The sequence below is a fragment of the Thalassophryne amazonica genome, chromosome 9 (assembly GCF_902500255.1).
Source record: "Thalassophryne amazonica chromosome 9, fThaAma1.1, whole genome shotgun sequence".
Lineage (NCBI taxonomy): Eukaryota > Metazoa > Chordata > Actinopteri > Batrachoidiformes > Batrachoididae > Thalassophryne > Thalassophryne amazonica.
Genome location: NC_047111.1, coordinates 57503623 through 57525241, shown reverse-complemented (window position 1 = coordinate 57525241; position 21619 = coordinate 57503623). Strand labels below are relative to the sequence as shown.

Below are 21619 nucleotides of genomic sequence, written 5' to 3'. Positions count from 1 at the left end.
TAAGTAATGGTTTAATTACTGCCACCTTAAAAGCCTGTGGTACATAGCCAACTAACAAAGATAGATTGATCATATTTAAGATCGAAGCATTAAATAATGGTAGGGCTTCCTTGAGCAGCCTGGTAGGAATGGGGTCTAATAAACATGTTAATGGTTTGGATGAAGTAACTAATGAAAATAACTCAGACAGAACAATCGGAGAGAAAGAGTCTAACCAAATACCGGCATCACTGAAAGCAGCCAAAGATAACGATACGTCTTTGGGATGGTTATGAGTAATTTTTTCTCTAATAGTTAAAATTTTGTTAGCAAAGAAAGTCATGAAGTCATTACTAGTTAAAGTTAATGGAATACTCAGCTCAATAGAGCTCTGACTCTTTGTCAGCCTGGCTACAGTGCTGAAAAGAAACCTGGGGTTGTTCTTATTTTCTTCAATTAGTGATGAGTAGAAAGATGTCCTAGCTTTACGGAGGGCTTTTTTATAGAGCAACAGACTCTTTTTCCAGGCTAAGTGAAGATCTTCTAAATTAGTGAGACGCCATTTCCTCTCCAACTTACGGGTTATCTGCTTTAAGCTACGAGTTTGCGAGTTATACCACGGAGTCAGACACTTCTGATTTAAAGCTCTCTTTTTCAGAGGAGCTACAGCATCCAAAGTTGTCTTCAATGAGGATGTAAAACTATTGACGAGATACTCTATCTCCCTTACAGAGTTTAGGTAGCTACTCTGCACTGTGTTGGTATATGGCATTAGAGAACATAAAGAAGGAATCATATCCTTAAACCTAGTTACAGTGCTTTCTGAAAGACTTCTAGTGTAATGAAACTTATTCCCTACTGCTGGGTAGTCCATCAGAGTAAATGTAAATGTTATTAAGAAATGATCAGACAGAAGGGAGTTTTCAGGGAATACTGTTAAGTCTTCTATTTCCATACCATAAGTCAGAACAAGATCTAAGATATGATTAAAGCGGTGGGTGGACTCATTTACTTTTTGAGCAAAGCCAGTAGAGTCTAATAATAGATTAAATGCAGTGTTGAGGCTGTCATTCTCAGCATCTGTGTGGATGTTAAAATCGCCCACTATAATTATCTTATCTGAGCTAAGCACTAAGTCAGACAAAAGGTCTGAAAATTCACAGAGAAACTCACAGTAACGACCAGGTGGACGATAGATAATAACAAATAAAACTGTTTTTTGGGACTTCCAATTTGGATGGACAAGACTAAGAGACAAGCTTTCAAATGAATTAAAGCTCTGTCTGGGTTTTTGATTAATTAATAAGCTGGAATGGAAGATTGCTGCTAATCCTCCGCCTCGGCCCGTGCTACGAGCATTCTGACAGTTAGTGTGACTCGGGGGTGTTGACTCATTTAAACTAACATATTCATCCTGCTGTAACCAGGTTTCTGTTAGGCAGAATAAATCAATATGTTGATCAATTATTATATCATTTACCAACAGGGACTTAGAGGAGAGAGACCTAATGTTTAATAGACCACATTTAACTGTTTTAGTCTGTGGTGCAGTTGAAGGTGCTATATTATTTTTTCTTTTTGAATTTTTATGCTTAAATAGATTTTTGCTGGTTATTGGTAGTCTGGGAGCAGGCACCGTCTCTACGGGGATGGGGTAATGAGGGGATGGCAGGGGGAGAGAAGCTGCAGAGAGGTGTGTAAGACTACAACTCTGCTTCCTGGTCCCAACCCTGGATAGTCACGGTTTGGAGGATTTAAGAAAATTGGCCAGATTTCTAGAAATGAGAGCTGCTCCATCCAAAGTGGGATGGATGCCGTCTCTCCTAACAAGACCAGGTTTTCCCCAGAAGCTTTGCCAATTATCTATGAAGCCCACCTCATTTTTCAATGAAAGGGGAAAGATTTTCTCTCTGCCTGCTGTTGGCATTTTTTCCCTGAGGCTACATGTGTAGGTCTGTGAATATTTGTATTGAACAGTTGTGTGTGATTTTGGTCATTCTGTATGTCATTAGTGACTGTCGCAGATCAATGTGGCTATATGTGCGTGCGCCAGTGAATGTGGCAGAGGTGTAGCAGAGAGCAGTCGTGACACATGAGCCCTTATTTCATAAACCCTCATAAAAATGCCAAGCTCTCCCACAGCACTTGCAGAAAAAAAAATCTATGGAGCCGCTACTGCACAGGAACAGCATAAACTGGACTGAACAAGAACATGCCTTCTTTACTAGATACAGACTGCCAACATCCCACAAGATGTGCAGTCTTGGAGCTGCTCAGCTGCTCCTGTAGCCATCACACTTAAAGTTACTCACATCTCCATTTTTCCTGTTTCTAACACATCAACTCTGAGGACAAAATGTTAAATTCCTTCCTAGTATATCCCACCCACCAACGGCACTGCTGTAGATAATCAGAATTATTCACTTCACCTGATCAGTCTATGTTCCCTTTCTGCCCTTATAACCAGTGGAGGATTAAAAAACAACAAAAACAATAAACATATTTTTTTTATTCACCAAAAAGTGCCGACCAAGGAGGTCACCACAGATCCAAATGTTATATAAAGCCATGATAAGTCACTTATAATTAATAGTAATCAAAAGATCAGTGTTTTTTATTTGAATTAACCAAAAAGAAAAGGGAGAAAACTATAATTAAACATACATATTTGTTAGTTAACAGTTCCAAAAAATTGCAATGCCTGATTTTAGTCTTTTGGAGTGTTTTTATGTGTGTGTTGGCAGGCATTTGTGCATGCTGGGGGAGAATGTTGGGGGGCTCAGAGTTTTTTTTAGATACAAATGGGGTGAGCGCCTCTCAAAAATGAGTTTGGGAACCCCTTCACAAACGTAAGATATTATACAAGGAGCTCAGTGGGAGAAGGAGTTGGCCGACCAATTTATAGACCTGGCTGTGTTCAGTTCCCAGTCACGCTGCCCGTCTGTGACCTTTGACAAGACACTTTATTGTCCCAGTGCACCCAGCTGTAAAAGGGTACTTGGCTCGGGAAGTAACCTGTGATGGACTGACGTCCCGTCCAGTGAGAGTTGTAGACATTCATCACCTTCACACTGTGGAGTCTGGGCCTGTGTAGGATTTATTCTACTTATGTTTCCTTCTTGGAAGGGAATTATTCCACGTGAAACGAGGTGATATTGATTGGATTCTGTGAGGGTGTTGGTGTTAAATCATGTCAGGAAAAATCATTGATTCAGAAACATTCCTTTAAAAAAAACACCAAAGGTTTTATGAACGCCTACAGCATTTTAAAATTTTGCTCAAGTTTCCTGTGACAGTCTGCCCTTTGTGCACAGGGCGCATCCCTGAAAAGCTTTAATGAGTAATTTACTCCCAGATCTGCACAGCAGAAAAACATCCAGATCCTCAACTACAACTAAAGTGTCTTCACAGGAAACTTCTCCTAATTAAGGGTGAACACAGAAGTAAAGTTAAACACTGCTCAGAACACACACACACACATGCACACACTTTTGTTCCAAGTTCAGCAGAAGCTTCTGTCAGAAGGAGCTGAGGAAAGAGCGCGTCCTGCCTTGTTTCAGCACCACGGACAGCGCTTCAGGTTGTTATTGAGTTAAAATCCCAAAGATTTAGTTACTGAATTATATTAAAGACAAAATGTATAAAAATAAGCAAAGTTAAATTCATTACTGGAGACAACAAAGACACCACAGCTGTTTTCGTATCATTCCATCACCTCCACAGCACCTATTACAGGCACTCACAAGTCGCTGTTTCCGAATGATATAAACACATTTGAATTGTTCTAACCCAGGAGGATCAAGTCTAATCTATTAGCGCCGGTTCCCCTGAGTCCTACCTGAGGTCGATCGGCGGAGGGGGAAAGTCATGTTGCGCCCGTGAAGCTCTGCAGCTGTGCTCATGGCTTTTTGCACTTCCTACTGTGCTCTGCTGGGCAAAAAGAGAAGGAATTACCAAAGTTCAAGCCAGAGAGGTCTCCACGGCATTGGATCCATTAAGGCCAGGCACATGGCGTTTCACTGGAGATCATTACAGAACATTAAAGGCCATTAAGCCTTTGGAACCAGTCATTAATGATTCATCTCAAGGCCCCGCTGATCTGGCGCAATAAGAGAGGGAATGAGCGTGGCTGTTTCAGAGTCCAAAATCTACACAGGAAGCAGCGACTGTGTTCATAGAACAAACACTGACAAAAAAAATCACACTAATGGAACATGCACGCCTAAGCGTGCACATAGACGTTTGGTTTTGCACAGTCTGACTTCAAAGTCCCGACAGCTCCCAGGTTTTTAATTCACTACACACAGATACAAACGTCTAGAAACTTTAGTCCTCGTTTTACTTTTTCACTGTCAACTGAGATCGTTTTGTTGAAATGGCTCAGTCCTCTTGTCTTGAAATATGTTGTCAGATTTTATTAAGCCTAATATACCCACCTTTTTATTTGTGATTTACTCACTGTTGCAATGCTGGATCCATCAGCGTAACAAGCAGGGTGGAGTTTGGGTGTACATGCCTCCGACATGTTCCTCACATAGTAATGGAAGAATTTGTTTTTTTTTTTTTTGTTTTGTTTTGTTTTTTCTGTGTGTGTGCTTTGGACCAAATTAACCAATGAGAAAATAGTTCACTGTGTGGAAAGGCCCAGAATGCTCAATCAAACAATTGCTTCAATAAGTGATTCGCTGTTCAGAAATAGTTAAAAACACTAAATTAGAAAACTGCGCCAGGAAATGATTCATTCAAAAAAAAAAAAAAGATTGATTATTTTATTATCGTCCAAACTACTAAATACTCATTTGCTTGAGAAAATGGTTCAGTTTTTGGAAAGACCATGAATGCTAAATGAACCAATGCACAAATGAAACAACTGCCTCAGAAATGATTACTTCAAAAACAATTTAAAGTATTTTTGGAAGTCTAAAAACTGCTAAATAAGCAATTTGCTTCAGAAAATGGTTCACTGCTCCAAAATGCCCAGAATGTTAATGAAATAGTTTCCTTGTTAAGAGCAGCACAGTGGCTTATTGGTTAGCACTGTTGCAATCACAGCAAGAAGGCTGTGGGATTGTGTCCCACCTGGGGCCTTTTTTTTTTTTGTGGAGTTCACATGGGTTCATGCCGGGAGCCGGTCTGCTTTGTGTAAGCTTGATCCTGTCAGATCTCGGAAGCTAAGCAGTGCAGCATCTGGGTAGTACTTGAATGGGAGACCTCTTCGGAACACCAGCGGCTCCGTGTGTTTCTCCAGGTAAAACTGGAGTTGCGTCAGGAAGGGCATCCAGGGTAAAACTTGTGCCAAATACCAATGCGGATCTGGATGTATCCACTGTGGTGACCCCGAACAAATGGGAGCAGCCGAAATGACAACACAGACACACACACAACACAGACACACACACACACACACACACACACACACACACACATGGGTTCATGCCGGCTTCCTCCCACATCCAAAAGACATACAGATTAGGTGAACTGGACACTTTAAATTGACCGTAGGTGTGAATGTATTTATGTGGCCCTGTGATAGACTGGCGTCTTGTCCAGGGTGTACCCCGCCTCATGTCCTATGACTGCTGGGAAAGGCTCCAGCACCGTGGGACCTTTAACTGGAGTATGCAGGTATGGAAATGGATGGATGTGTCATTAAATTTAGAAATGCTTAAAACAATACAAAAAGACAGCTGCCTCAGAAAATGATTTTTTCCAAAATGATTTATAGTGTTTTGGAATGCTCGAAAAGCTCAATAACCCATTTGCTTTGGAAAATGTTACACTGTTTTGAAAGCTTCAGAATAATAACCAACAAATAAACTGAGAAAATGATTCATTGATTGAAAATACTCATGAACAAAGTGCATCAGACAAGAATTAAGCATCTTGAAATGCTCAAAGCCCTTAAATGTTTCCAGTGGATGAGGAGCTGAGGAGTTATGGAACATTTCTGCATATGGCCAGATGCAGACTCTCCAGGTTCAATTCCCGGGCACTGTGACCTTTGCTATGTGTGTCTCTTTCTCCTGGTTACACTCCCTCTGAAAATGCTTCATGGTTTAGAAACTAATTGCTTTAAAAAAAAATATGCTCAAAACACTAAATGAGACAACCGTTTAAAAATGCTCATTCCAAGGTGATTCATTACTTTGGAATGGTCTAAAAACTACATTGAACAATTGATTCAGAAAATTATTTACTTCCAAACACCAAATTAACCAGTTCCTTCAGAAAAAAAGGTACTCAATGTTTCAAAATGCTCAAAACAGTATGACAGTGGCATCTAGTGAAGAGTGCCCCCCCCCCCACACACACATACCACCACATTTAAAATAACCACCTGGCTACACAAATAAATGTATTAGTGGCTTGCTAAATGCAGGAAGCGTTTCGCACACGTAATGGACGGCAGTGTCTCTGTCTGCCTGAGCACACCTGCAGAGCAGACTAAGAGCAGGCCGTGTCCAGGATCTCTCTCTCTCTCTCTCACACACGCACACACACACACACACACACACACACACACACACACACACACACACACACACACACACACACACACACACACACACACACACACACACACACACACACACACACTGACGGCTGTGAGCCGTAACTCTATCGGCCCATTACAATGTGGTGCTGTTACAGTGCTTCCTGTGAAGTAGCCTGTTAAAACACAACATCCTCCACATTACTGACATAAAACAAAGTGATGCAGCTGCAAAAAAGCTGCTCAAGACACACACACACACACACACACACACACACACACACACACACACACACACACACACACACACACACACACACACACACACACTCAGCAAAGCCAACTCCAACTGAACAAAGTCATTTAAGTTTAAAAAAAACAAACATTTCATTGTTGCGGGACACTAATAAAGAGACGGTTCTAAATTCTAAATTCCATTTCTACTAATAAAGATGCGTAAATCATTCATACATACAGTAGCTTTGTTGTTTTTCTCAATCAGATTTATTTGCAGAAGCACTTCTGTTGTTGTTTTTGCTCATTTAATCATATTATAATTTGACTTGCTGCAAGACTAGATCAGGCAAAATAATTTTCTTTCTTCTACCTTTTTAAAAAAAAAATCATTCCTTTTATTTATTGGCTCAATAAATCAAATCCTGCATTGATTCTGAGCAAAGCCTGAAATAGCAACCACAGTGATGAAAGCAGGTGTAGTTTGGCAAAGCTTCCTGTGCCAATAACCGTGGCAGGGAGCCAGCATGTCTGTAGTCAGCTCAGCTCCACCAACAGTCATTCTACATAGGACTCACTAGATGGCACTATATAATAAAGGCAGGAAGGCAGTAATCAGCTCTTGCATGTTTGAGTGTGTTTGACCTGCTGATGTACATTATGTTATTTCTTGGTTGAACTCCCTCATCTGGTCATCAGATGCTCAGCTCGATTGCTTTGATATCATTCCAAAAATAAAACAACATTTTACCAAATTCAACATGGTGGTGCAGTGGTTTTAGCCTTTCGTGTGCTACTGTTTAAGTCATGACACTGACTTTATGTATAGTTGACGTGTCAATATCAACCACAGGGGCACTTGGTAAGGTGCATTCTTTTGCCAAAGGGCAACACACCCTTGATCCATCAATTCACGTCCCATAGCCACCTTGGTTTAACTCATTCTCACTGCATCTGCTCTCCACTCCAGATTCTCAGGAAACTGAATAATGTTAAATGTTAGTGGACATTAAACCCTTACATATGTTGGAGTTTTATTTGTTGCATTTTTGTTTTTGGGGAGGTTATGACCTTGAGGTTAAAGTGTCGGACTTGAGATCAGAAGCTCCTCATTTCAATTTTGCCGTCATTTATTAGGAAAGTCACTAAGTTCCCTTGGGCAAGGTCTTTAATCCCCAAGTTACTCCTGGTAGGACGTTAAGCACCTTGCAATGTGGTCCACTGACATTGGTGTGTGGGTGAATGTGGGGCATTATTAGAAAATGGTATGGGCATTTCAGATGGGAATATAGAAATACAGTCATTTACAATTTATTTCACACACAAAAAAAGACACCATGAAATGATGACATATAGATCTACACAAAAATAGAATGAGTTCTGTCTTACAGCAAAACTCTTACTTTTTGTTCTTGAGTTAAGGAGACCCAAATAAGGTGTATCACTTTGTGAGCGAATTATGACCAGTGGTGGGACGAAGTCACTGTCAAGTCATTCTCAAGTCATCAATCTGCAAGTCACAAGTCAAGTCTCAAGTCAGCTTTCAAACAGTTGGTGGTCATTATGACTTGAGACTTACTGATTTGATTCATGACTTGAGAGTGAATTTATGGTGACTTCGTCCCACCTCTGATTATGATACTAAAGCCGTGTGGCTCAATTCTCTGAGCATGATGGTATCTCAGTGCTAAGAACCCCACTGCCTGGACAAAGCCAAGGTGATGCACAAGCATCACCTGGTAGTGGCAGATATGTGGCTTGTTTCTGGAGGTGGAGATCAGCAGCTGTTCTGGCTCAGTGGTTACAACACCAGTGCTCACACCTAGACCTGCTGCTTCTTGGTCCACCAGTTTTGATGAATATTAGTCCCTAAGGCTTTGAGTCGTTCTGATGACATATAAACCAAACTGTATAAATGAAGGTTCCTCGGCCATCCAGCCAGAAGATAGAGATGTTTACTTGAGAGCAAATAGGCATCTTGTTAGTGTTTGAGATGCTTTGCCACTCATCCAAATGACTTCTTCAGTTTTAAGGTTTTAAAGACAATTCAAGTTGCTGCAGAGAAAAAAAAAACATAAACCAAGTCATCAGTGAAATCATAACCTCCTTTGCTTAGAGGTAACAGTCATCAGTGTACACACTACACCAGCACTTACTATATACCATCAGAGCAAAGGGAAAATATGAGGTCAGTACTATGAGAAGGCTACATAGATCAGTTCCATCACATCTCAGTCACTATTCTACTTTTATATTATCCATCCATCCATCCATCCATCCATCCATCCATCCATCCATCCATCCATCCATCCATCCATCCATCCATCCATCCATCCATCCATCCATCCATCCATCCATCCATCCATCCTCCACTGCTTATTCAGGCCCAGGTCCTGATTTTAGCAAGTACAGTACAGGTGTATCTCAACAAATTCAAATATTGTGAAAAAGTTCAGTATTTTTTGTTACAGATGTAAGAAAATGAACATTTTGTGTATTCTAGACTTATTACATATTAACTAAAATGTTTCAAACACTTTTTGTTGTTAATTTTGAAAATTACAGCCTACAGCTAAAATGAAAAAAACAGGTGTGGCATCAAGGCAATCAGCCTCTGGCACTACTGAGGCATTCTGAAAACTTAGGTTGCGTTGCATTGTGGCCTTCAGCTTATCTGTATTGTATCTGGTGTCTCTCATTTTTCCTCTTGACAATACCCCATAGAGACTGTAGGAGATATTGTCTATGGGGTCAATCATGTACAATAATACCATGGCCAGCAAAGTTACTGGTATCTGTGGCATTGTGGGCATGTGCCAAGTCCTGCTGGAAAAGGAAATCAGCATCTCCACAAAGCTTTTCAGCAGTTGGAAGCTTGAAGTGCTCCAAAATCTCCTGGTAGATGGCTGGGTTAACTCTGGACTTGATAAAACACAGTGGATGAACACCAGCAGAAGACATGACACCCCAAATCATCACTGACTGGGGAAACTTCACATTAGACTTCAAGCTACCTGATTCAAGCAATCTGCACTCTTCCTCCAGACTCTGAGTTGAGTTCTTTTTCTCCTTAGCCCCCAGGTAAGATGCTTGTGACAAGGTCTCTGATTCAGGGTTGGTTTGACACGAGGAAAGCGACAATTGTAGCCCATTTCCTGGACACGTTTGTGTGTGACGGCTCTTGATGCACTAACTCTAGCCTCGGTCCACTTGTTGTGAAGCTCCACCAAGTTCTTGAATCAGCTTTGCTTGACAAACTTCTCAAGGCTGCAGCTATCTCTGTTGCTTCTGCATCTTTTTCTTACTGTATGAATATTCTTTGATACAGCACTCTGTAAACAGACAGCCCTTTCAGCAATGGCCTTCTGTGGCTTGCCCTCCTTGTGAAAGATGTCAATGACAAGTCTAGAATATTTTCACTTTCTGAAATATGTGACAAAAATATTGAACTTTTTCATGATATTCTAATTTTTAGATGCACCTGTTAATTGAGAGATAATAACAGGATAAAAGAGAGTGCAGGCATCCCTCAACAGACATAACCTCTGGCTCCACCTGGTGGATCTCAAATCTTACTGCGGGCAAGTCAAATATATTTAACGCTCTATCTTGTTTAAAATCTTCCCTGAGTTGTGAGTTGGGCCGGCCCAGATGCCATGATTAGACATCCAAATCAAATATCAAATCCTCCTCACATCTTTAATCAGAAAGAAACAAGAGTTCCACTCTGAGCCACCCAGTGAAGGGAACAAACTTATTTTGGCCAGTTACACTGGTGGTGTCTTGTATCTTTGGAATACACATTGTTTGATTACAACATCAGGTCGCAAATGGACTCAGTACTGGTGTAGGCAATGCTGGTGCTTCTGCTTGCTCCTTGTGGTGTCATATTTGTTGGTGGGAAGAGTGTAACCAGAAGTGGATTAAAGTGGGTATGGGCTCCTGTGCTGTATTTGGCTAAAAAAGATCCCAAATCAATCAAAGCCTGTAGACGTTAGCCTTTGAGGTCATGAAATACATGGAAAAAGGTTAAGGAGCCTTGAGGTCACTTGGCAGAGGTGTTTGGGGATAAAGATTTCTTTGCAGGAGAGCAAACGTCCAAGTCTTTGGGGTCCTCCTGGTGTTTTCCTCTTACTGTGTGGTTGTGAGATTTGGATGCTTACCTCAGTGATATAAGGTGACAACTGGGTCTACTTGGTACTACACTGTAAAAAACAAAAACAAAACTGAAATTTCTGTTGTTTTTACAGAAAAAAATAACAGCTGGCCCAAATAATTCTCTAAAAAAAACACAGTAAAATATTTAAATACCTCAATAGAACATACTGTAAATTTGGAACATTTTAAGAGTTTACATGAATGTAGTTATTCTATCCGTAATAATTTGATTTATAAATCAAAACTATAAGTCAAACCCGCTTTCCATTTCAAGACCTCATGGCCGGACCACTGTATAGTGTTAAGGAGTAATGACGTTTCTTTTTTTGTGGTAGTCTTGTGGCTAGGCCCCTTTTGCTGGGGGCAGAGTTGAGCTCAGCTCCTCTTCGCTACCTCACTGCTGCAAAATGCATAGCGGACAGGAACAATAGGGATTATAAATGTTTTTCAATGATCATGGCTGCCTGAGGTCTGTTCTCCTTATACAGCATTGGAGCTGTGTATGGAAAAACCAGATCAACAATGTCAAACCCATGCCAAACCTCCTCTGGTATTTCTGAGAAAAATACAGTAGGACATCATCACCTGTGGAAAACAGGCCAGTTTCATTAGTTTTTTTTTTTTTATGATTCTGTTGAAACACAATTCAAAATTAATATCTATTTTTCATGAGTTCACTTTCAGTAAATGTTTATTTGGTATTACTTTTATCCATTTCAACTTATTTCAGTGACCACTGTGGGTTTTTGTTCTTTAACAGAAGGGTACCAACGATTCTGTCCACATGTGTATCTCTAGAATATTAGTGAGGATAAACATGTAGGGCCTAAAATTACACCTCAAACTGGACAGGGATGGGCATGAATTATTTTATTTTCTCTCCTGGCAGAGACCATCAATAATGAGACACTGACACACACACACACACACACACACACACACACACACACACACACACACACACACACACACACACACACACACACACACACACACACACACACACACACACACACACACATGCAAACCCAGTGTATCTAAGAAACTGTATGAAGGTGAGCCTCATTTTTCACCTTTGTACGCTATATTGGTATATTTGTTGACTATTAGAGTATTCTTACAGAATTGATTTTAATTATACCAAATATTCATAACAAATGGCAACTTGATAAATAAATAAATACACAAGGAAACTAAGGCTTGGTGATAGTCTTTGGTGGACAACACCATTGTCATAGTTTTATATTTAAGGAAAAAAAATGTGTTGCAAACACATTTAAGTTTTACTCATGATTACATTCAACAGAACTATTTCCAATTTATTATGGTTATATTTAGGAAAAGAGTCACAACCACAGACAATTTGTTAATAGCATTGCCATCTGTATTATTTTATTTTATTTTATTTGTGAATGGCATTGCACGAAAGCAGGCAACTCCCTTTTTCTGTCTCCATGGCAACGTAGTATCCCAGATTCCATTGCGGTAGGGGGACATGAAATGAAACGTGTCCATAGAATAAATTAGATCTGACAGTCAGAAACCACAGCAGGCGTATTAATAAAGCAATTTTCACACAACCAACATGTATTGCCTGATTAAAAATAAAATATAAAAAAAACCCAAGAGGGATAATTAAGAAAGATAAAAATCCCAGATTCACTCACAGCTCCCGCACACACTTTATAACCTTCATGTCATTTAATTCTATCCGCAATAATATCATCGAAAAGTGACATTTCAGCCTGTTTTTTGTTTTTCCCGCACGTTTTGGCCAGTAGAGCCTGATTTCATCCTGTTCTTTTCCTATAATAAAATCTATGTCACTCACCTTTGGTCGTCTGGTCTTTCTCCTCTTTGGTTTTCGTTTTTCCGCTCATGGAGCACCGTCGCTTTTTAGGATCTCAGAAGTTCAGTTGAAGGATTCAACGTCCAGGTTCTACTTTTCCATTTTCCTCCGTTTTCTTCTCTCCTCCAGCGCGCGTCTGTCTCTCCTCCTCCTCCTCCTCCTCCTGTCTCTTCTCCTCCTCCTGCTGCTCTTCCTCCTCCTCCTGCTGCTGGTCTTCCTCCTTCTCCTCCTCCTCCTCCTGCTGCTCCTCCTGTCTCTCCTCCTCCTCCTGCTGCTCCTCCTCCTCTCTCCTCTCCTCCTGCTGCTGCTCCTCCTGTTTCTCCTCCTCCTCCTCCTGCTGCTCTTCCTCTCTTCTCCTGCTCCTCCTCCTCCTCCTGCTGCTCCTCCTGTCTCTCCTCCTCCTCTTCCTGCTGCTCCTCCTGTCTCTCCTCCTGCTCCTCCTGTCTCTCCTCCTGTCTCTCCTCCTCCTCCTGCTGCTCTTCCTCCTCCTCCTCCTCCTGTCTCTTCTCCTCCTGCTGCTGATCCTCCTCCTCCTGTCTCTTCTGCTGCTCCTCCTCCTCCTCCTGTCTCTTCTCCTCCTGCTGCTGCTCTTCCTCCTCCTCCTGTCTCTTCTCCTCCTCCTGCTGCTGCTCTTCCTCCTTCTCCTCCTCCTCCTCCTGCTGCTCCTCCTCCTGTCTCTCCTCCTGCTGCTGCTACTCTTCATCCTCCTCCTCCTGCTGCTCCTCCTCCTGTCTCTCCTCCTCCTCCTCCTGCTGCTGCTCCTCCTCTTGTCTCCCCTCCTCCTCCTTCTACTGCTCCTCCCGTCTCTCCTCCTGTCTCCCCTCCTCCTGCTGCTCCTCCTGTCTCTCCTCCGGTCTCTCCTCCTCCTGCTGCTCCTCCTCCTGTCTCTCCTCCTCCTCCTCCTCCTCCTGCTGTTGCTCCTGTCTCTCCTCCTGATTTGCCTCCTCCTGCTGCTGCTCTTCCTCCTCCTCCTCCTGCTGCTCCTCCTGTCTCTCCTCCTCTTCCTGCTGCTCCTCCTCCAGTCTCCCCTCCTCTTCCTGCTGCTCTTCCTGTCTCTCCTCCTCCTGTCTCTCCTCCTCCTCCTCCTGCTGCTCCTCCTCCTGTCTCTCCTCCTCCTCCTTCTCCTCCTGTCTCTCCTCCTGTCTCTCCTCCTCCTCCTTCTCCTCCTGTCTCTCCTCCTCCTCCTGCTGCTCCTCCTGTCTCTCCTCCTCCTCCTCCTGCTGCTCCTCCTGTCTCTCCTCCTCCTCCTGTCTCTCCTCCTCCTCCTCCTCCTGTCTCTCCTCCTCTTTCTCCTGCTGCTCCTCCTGTCTCTCCTCCTCCTCCTCCCCCTGTCTCTCCTCCTCCTCCTCCTGCTGCTCCTCCTGTCTCCCCTCCTCCTCCTCCTGCTGCTCCTCCTCCTGTCTCTCTCTCCTCCTCCTCCTCCTCCTGCTGCTCCTCCTGTCTTTCCTCCTCCTCCTCCTGTCTCTCCTCCTCCTCTCCTGCTGCTCCTCCTGTCTCTCCTCCTCCTCCTGCTGCTCCTCCTCTCTCCTCCTCCTCCTTCTCCTACTGTCTCTCCTCCTCCTCCTGTCTCTCCTCCTCCTCCCCCGTCTCGCCTCCTCCTCCTCGTACTGTCTCTCCTCCTCCTCCTCCTCCTGCTGCTCCTCCTGTCTCTCCTCTTGCTCCTCCTCCTCCTCCTGTCTCTCCTCCTCCTCCTCCTGCTGCTCCTCCTGCTGCTCCTCCTGTCTCTCCTCCTCCTCCTCCTGCTGCTCCTCCTGTCTCTCCTCCTGCTCCTCCTGTCTCTCCTCCTGTCTCTCCTCCTCCTCCTGCTGCTCTTCCTCCTCCTCCTCCTCCTGTCTCTTCTCCTCCTGCTGCTGCTCCTCCTCCTCCTGTCTCTTCTGCTGCTCCTCCTCCTCCTCCTGTCTCTTCTCCTCCTCCTGCTGCTCTTCCTCCACCTCCTGTCTCTTCTCCTCCTCCTGCTGCTGCTCTTCCTCCTTCTCCTCCTCCTCCTCCTGCTGCTCCTCCTCCTGTCTCTCCTCCTGCTGCTGCTACTCTTCATCCTCCTCCTCCTGCTGCTCCTCCTCCTGTCTCTCCTCCTCCTCCTCCTCCCCCTGCTGCTCCTCCTCTTGTCTCCCCTCCTCCTCCTCCTACTGCTCCTCCTGTCTCTCCTCCTGTCTCCCCTCCTCCTGCTGCTCCTCCTGTCTCTCCTCCTGTCTCTCCTCTTCCTGCTGCTCCTCCTCCTGTCTCTCCTCCTCCTCCTCCTGCTGCTGTTCCTCCTGTCTCTCCTCCTGATTCGCCTCCTCCTGCTGCTGCTCTTCCTCCTCCTCCTCCTGCTGCTCCTCCTGTCTCTCCTCCTCCTCCTGCTGCTCCTCCTTCTCCTCCTGTCTCTCCCTCCTCCTCCTGCTGCTTCTCCTGTCTCTCCTCCTCCTCCTGTCTCTCCTCCTCCTCCCCCGTCTCTCCTCCTCCTCCTCCTCCTCCTACTGTCTCTCCTCCTCCTCCTCCTGCTGCTCCTCCTGTCTCTCCTCTTGCTCCTCCTCCTCCTCCTGTCTCTCCTCCTCCTCCTCCTGCTGCTCCTCCTGCTGCTCCTCCTGTCTCCTCCTCCTGCTCCTCCTGTCTCTCCTCCTCCTGTCTCTCCTCCTCCTCCTCCTGCTCCTCCTGTCTCTCCTCCTGCTCCTCCTCCTGCTGCTCCTCCTGTCTCTCCTCCTGCTCCTCCTGTCTCTCCTCCTGTCTCTCCTCCTCCTGTCTCTCCTCCTCCTGCTGCTCCTCCTCTTGTCTCTCCTCCTCCTCCTGCTGCTCCTCCTGTCTCTCTTCCTCCTCCTCCTCCTGTCTCTCCTCCTCCTCCTCCTCCTGCTGCTCCTCCTGTCTCTCCTCCTCCTTGTGCTGCTCCTCCTGTCTCTCCTCCTCCTCCTTCTCCTCCTGTCTCTCCTCCTCCTCCTGCTGCTCCTCCTGTCTCTCCTCCTGTCTCTCCTCCTCCTCCTCCTGTTGCGCCTCCTGTCTCTCCTCCTCCTCCTCCCCCTGTCTCTCCTCCTCCTCCTCCTGCTGCTCCTCTTGCTGCTCCTCCTGTCTCTCCTGTCTCTCCTCCTCCTCCTCCTGTCTCTCCTCCTCCTCCTTCTGCTGCTCCTCCTGTCTCTCCTCCTCCTCCTGCTGCTGCTCCTCCTGTCTCTCCTCCTCCTCCTGTCTCTCCTCCTCCTCCTGCTGCTCCTCCTGCTGCTCCTCCTGTCTCTCCTCCTGCTCCTCCTCCTCCTCCTCCTGTCTCTCCTCCTGTCTCTCCTCCTCCTCCTGCTGTCTCTCCTCCTCCTCCTGCTCCTGCTCCTCCTGTCTCTCCTCCTCCTCCTGCTGCTCCTCCTGTCTCTCCTCCTGCTCCTCCTCCTCCTGTCTCTCCTCCTCCTCCTGCTGCTCCTCCTGTCTCTCCTCCTGTCTCTCCTCCTCCTCCTCCTGTTGCGCCTCCTGTCTCTCCTCCTCCTCCTCCCCCTGTCTCTCCTCCTCCTCCTCCTGCTGCTCCTCTTGCTGCTCCTCCTGTCTCTCCTGTCTCTCCTCCTCCTCCTCCTGTCTCTCCTCCTCCTCCTTCTGCTGCTCCTCCTGTCTCTCCTCCTCCTCCTGCTGCTGCTCCTCCTGTCTCTCCTCCTCCTCCTGTCTCTCCTCCTCCTCCTGCTGCTCCTCCTGCTGCTCCTCCTGTCTCTCCTCCTGCTCCTCCTCCTCCTCCTCCTGTCTCTCCTCCTGTCTCTCCTCCTCCTCCTCCTGCTGTCTCTCCTCCTCCTCCTGCTCCTGCTCCTCCTGTCTCTCCTCCTCCTCCTGCTGCTCCTCCTGTCTCTCCTCCTGCTCCTCCTCCTCCTGTCTCTCCTCCTGTCTCTCCTCCTCCTGCTGCTGCTGTTCCTCCTTCTCCTGTCTCTTCTCCTCCTCCTGCTGCTCTTCCTCCTCCTCCTGCTGCTGGTCTTCCTCCTTCTCCTCCTCCTCCTCCTGCTGCTCCTCCTGTCAATTAAATGGACACTTACAAGGATCAGTTATTAACAGAAAACATTGTACACTGTTCTACATTATTTTAATGTTGCTGTGGGGAAACTTACTTTTTAAATGTTCGAATACAGTGCCCTCCAAAAGTATTGGAACACTTGGTATTTCACACATTTTAGTTTCTTTATGTCATTTTTTTTTTTTAAATACAAAAAATAAAAATTTCCAAAATTATCTTCCTTAAACTCAAACTGAAAGTAAATCTCTCCAACTTGATATAAATTAATTAAAAATATAAAAGCCAAGATGATGGGTTGCATAAGTAATGGAACACTTTGGTATAATACCTGTAAATGATCAGTTTTATTACCAGTTTTCTTCAGACAAGTCAGGGGATGGATACATGAACATTTCCAAGACACTGAATATGTCTTGGGCTTTATTTACCTAAATTATGAAGAAATACAAACAATATGGTACTCTATGGTAAATCTGTTTGGAGGAGACAGTTCTCAAAAACTGAGTGACAGTACAAGAAGGAGAAGAGTGAGGAAAGCCACCAAGACACCCAGAAAACCCAGAAGAAGTTACAGGCATCTGTGGCTGTGATTGGAGAAATTGTGCACAGTGCTTGTGCATGCCCCAGTTATATAACTTCACGATGAAGTGGTATAGAGGAGGATTTTATTAAAAAGAAGACCTGAAAGTTCACCTACAATTTACCAGAAGTTACATCTGAGATGCAAATCTAGAGTTAATGTTTTGGTGAAGGAAAATCACTTGTTAAAAAGCTTGTTAACTGTGGCATTAGCAATGGTCTAAAAAGTCAAATATAGCATATATCAACATTTCTGTAATGTCTGAAAAATACATACATGGATTTTTTTTTTTTTAATCTGTGTTTCATTTGGTGCTAACTGGTTCAAGAACATTCATTTTAAGGTAGAATCCAAAACTGGAAATGTGAAAATATGATTCTGCTCAAAAGGAACTGATTGAAAATAAATAAATTCAAATCTGGTTTGAAGCCCTGTGATAAACTGCAGCTGAAGGATCAGAAACACACAGCTGCCACACGTGCACGTCATCCTTGACAGTAGTCAATATTTGTTGTTGCTCAATCCTGATCTGACACAAACGTAATCAAAGCAGATACATTTATCTTTTTCTGTTTCACTTTACATATCTCTATTTTTTCTCTCTCTCCAAACATTCATAACCACTCACACACTTTATTCTGAACCTCAGTGTCGACCTTACAGTTACACCCACATGAAGACAAACACATACACACTGCAGCCTCTGGGGTGAGTAAACAGTGTGGTTTTGTACTTTGGAGTGGTGAATCTGTCTTCCGAAACACAGGTTAGGCTTTCGCTCGGTCTCTACAGTACAAACGACAGCAACATGGCTCGGATTTGGTTCACAGCCTTCACTGCTGGTCTGCTGCTGGAGACGTGCAGCCTGGCAGCTCAAATCACGCAGGAAAATCCAGGTAAGTGTTGGAGCAGCAGAGAGGTCACATTTAAATTTGCATCACTTTTTACCTAAATTGGAGCAACTTTAACTTTTGACCCCTGTACGAACTGAAATTGATCTTTGTCGCCATTCTTGCTATTTTTACCCCATAACTCCAGAATATTCAATCACATATTGTCCAAACTATTTGGAATCTTTATGATCAGACAAATAATGGGGAGTAGTTTTCAATATGATGGGAGCATCTAGAGAAATGTATTTTCTCTCTTTTGAGAGGATATGTTGATGCTAACGTGTATTTAAAGCAACACTAGTGCAGTGCCCGTAGGAAGTACGCTGTTCCCACTGTAGCCAAGTGCTTGCTCACAGGGGGTCGTTTTGACCGTTGGGGTTTTACATAATTATTGTATGGCCTTGCCTTACAATATAAAGCGCCTTGGGCAACTGTTTGTTGCGATTTGGCGCTATATAAAAAAATTGATTGAATTGAAGTATGTATTAAACGTGTTGCAGGCATCCATTTCAGAATGAGCAAATATTTGAACAAAAACAATAACGTTTATCAGTTTCAAAATTAAATATCTTGTCTTTGTGGTGTATTCAACTGAATATAGGTTGAAGAGGATCTGCAAATCATTGTATTCTGTTTTTATTTACATTTTACACAACGTCCCAACTTCATTGGAATTGGGGTTGTAGATAAATGCTGCACAGGTCAGCTGTCAGAGGCCGACTGTGTAAGAGTTACACAGTTTTCATTACTACACATCACATTTGTGTGTGTGGAGCATTCACTCAGGCACATTTGCTGTTATACAAGTTTGCAAGATGCTCTTCTCATGTCTGACAGTTATGTCATGTGAGTGAAAATCCCTTTTTCGACAATATGCCAAAAGGTAAATACATGGGTATTAATACGGCACCAGGTGTTACCCCTCCCATGAGCATGTACCACATAAAATTAGGACAGACCTACTGCACAAATTAAAGCTGATTAAAGGGACAACTTTCTTCCATAGTCTGAAACAAATGTGGCGGCGCTGTCCTGCACATAAAGGTTTGTGCTCTTTCAATAGTTTCCTGTTTCTTGTCTGTGTTTTCAGGTTCAGTGTTTGTGTCCCAGCAGTCAGCCCACACAGTTCTGCATCGTCAGCGCAGGCACAACAGCGGTCATCTTGAAGAAATACTTCACAAAGACAACCTGGAACGAGAGTGTAAAGAGGAAGTTTGCACCATGGAGGAAGCCAGGGAGGTGTTTGAGAACGATGAGAAAACTGTGGGTTCAGATCACAAACACACTTTTGTCTCATGTAGTTATTATTTTGTACATTTGTTTTAAATATGCACCTCATTACATCCGCCAAGGTGGTTGCTCATGTGTGTCTGAAATTTTTTTGTTTATATATATATATATATATGTATGTGTGTGATGCTTATAGAAATCTCCAGTTTTGAAACTATCTACACCAGATTTAATGTGCTGATAGATAGGGTTATTTAAAAAGTTTTATTGCACATTTAAGAGAACATTCACATTTGTTCTTCTGTCCTGTTTCATCCATTGGCAGCCACACTGTGGCTATAAATATCTTAAAGGCCAGCCCATACACAGGTAAAGAGGTAGAGAGGAGACAACTGTTGTAGTCGTGTCCACCTCCTCAGAGGCCAAGACCGAGTCACAGCAACTCAAGGCCAAGGCCACAGCATTGAAGACAGAGGCTGAGTATTATACAAAGTCTGTTGTAGTTGCCACGGCCTGTTCAAATAGACTCATGCATAATTTCAAGTCACAGCCAAGTCAGTCAGATGCGGCCTTATATAATCTTTAGTGTAATGCTTAGACAGCAACAAGGCTGTTCTGTAAGATTTTTACATTTTAGTACTTGTAGACGTAGCGTAGCATGTGTCTATGTGTGCGTGTAGTACTGTGATGACTTGAAAATGATGCATTGAAGCATTGTGCGCATAGACCATCATATGCATGAAGTTACTGTGAAAGGCACTTTTTTGTTTGGTGGGAAGTTAGTCTCGAACTGGCATCAGATTATTCTTTGACGCTGGATGATGCAAAGGCCAAGACAGAGTCATTTCCTAGTGAGGCTGAGGTCAACACATAAAAAAAAAAAAAAAATCAGTCTCAAGGCCAGTTTCCAGATCTCCATCACTTGTCGACAAGACCCTGCATGACCTGAGTGAGACTAGTTATATGTCATGCTCGGCCCTGATCAGGATTATGGTTTAAATGATTTTTCCCTTTTTTTTTACCCACCATCTGCCTCAGCTCTGAGTTATTAGTTGTTTATTTTCATCGTGTGTTTATTCTCTGTTCTGTTTTTCATTGTCACTTTGATACTTCTGCCATAGTTCAGTTCCATTCTAGTTCTACCAGGTTGTTTTCATTGTTTATTATTTAGTTATCTGTTTATTTTTGATGTTCTCATTTCTGTTATTTTCTGTTATTCTTTAATATCGGATTTTGTTTTTGGTTTATTATTTAGTCTTTGCTTGTTGATTTTGTCATCTGGTTATCTTTATTGTGTTCTTCAGTCATTTGTCAGTTCCAGTTCAGGTTTCTCTTAGTGTTTACATTCTTATTTTTCCCTGATCAGTTCTCATGCTCATGTCTAATTTTAGTTCCTCTTCATAGTAGTATTATATTCTGTTTTAACTCTGTTCATTGGTCCCTATTATTCCTTACGCCCAGCTTATGTTTACTCCGCACCCTGCACCTGCCATTATGTCTTTGTCCCTCACTTTGATTTAGTCTTTTTAGTGTTACCATTCACTCACACTCTTGGCACCTGTTCATGTATCTTGGTATCTGACATCACTTCACTTTGTGCACTCCCTTCCCCATTATCTTGCCCATGTATACGCTAGCCATGCCCCTTTCTAGATTGTTCATCACGTGCACCAAATTAACACCTGCTTCACATCACTCTGATTTGTTTGCTCCTTATTTAAACCCTCACAGCTCACTGCCAGAATGCTCGTAGCACGGGCCGAGGCGGAGGATTAGCAGCAATCTTCCATTCCAGCTTATTAATTAATCAAAAACCCAGACAGAGCTTTAATTCATTTGAAAGCTTGACTCTTAGTCTTGTCCATCCAAATTGGAAGTCCCAAAAAACAGTTTTATTTGTTATTATCTATCGTCCACCTGGTCGTTACTGTGAGTTTCTCTGTGAATTTTCAGACCTTTTGTCTGACTTAGTGCTTAGCTCAGATAAGATAATTATAGTGGGCGATTTTAACATCCACACAGATGCTGAGAATGACAGTCTCAACACTGCATTTAATCTATTATTAGACTCAATTGGCTTTGCTCAAAATGTAAATGAGTCCACCCACCACTTTAATCATATCTTAGATCTTGTTCTGACTTATGGTATGGAAATTGAAGACTTAACAGTATTCCCTGAAAACTCCCTTCTGTCTGATCATTTCTTAATAACATTTACATTTACTCTGATGGACTACCCAGCAGTGGGGAATAAGTT

General features: G+C 43.6%; 3 protein-coding genes across 3 annotated transcripts in view; 2 read left to right on the top strand and 1 right to left on the bottom strand.

Annotated features, from left to right (window-relative positions):
- Window positions 1-12809, bottom strand: part of LOC117517173 (fibroblast growth factor 13-like) — a 74315-nt gene extending 61506 nt beyond the window's left edge. Inside the window, exon 1 of the mRNA XM_034178101.1 lies at window positions 12696-12809. Coding sequence (XP_034033992.1) covers window positions 12696-12744 — 49 coding nt within the window. The 5' untranslated portion in view covers window positions 12745-12809. The remainder of the gene's footprint in view (window positions 1-12695) is intronic.
- Window positions 12810-15562: 2753 nt separating this feature from the next.
- Window positions 15563-17951, top strand: LOC117517925 (basic proline-rich protein-like; the record flags this gene model as incomplete). Its single annotated transcript, XM_034179058.1, has 2 exons — window positions 15563-16486; window positions 17889-17951. Coding segments are annotated over 2 exons (987 nt in total), but the record flags the coding sequence as incomplete, so codon positions are not given.
- A 34-nt stretch (window positions 17952-17985) lies between these two features.
- Window positions 17986-21619, top strand: part of f9b (coagulation factor IXb) — a 37925-nt gene continuing 34291 nt past the window's right edge. The window contains exons 1-2 of the mRNA XM_034178099.1: window positions 17986-18135; window positions 19223-19395. Of these exons, the coding sequence (XP_034033990.1) occupies window positions 18048-18135; window positions 19223-19395 (261 nt within the window). The 5' untranslated portion in view covers window positions 17986-18047. The remainder of the gene's footprint in view (window positions 18136-19222; window positions 19396-21619) is intronic.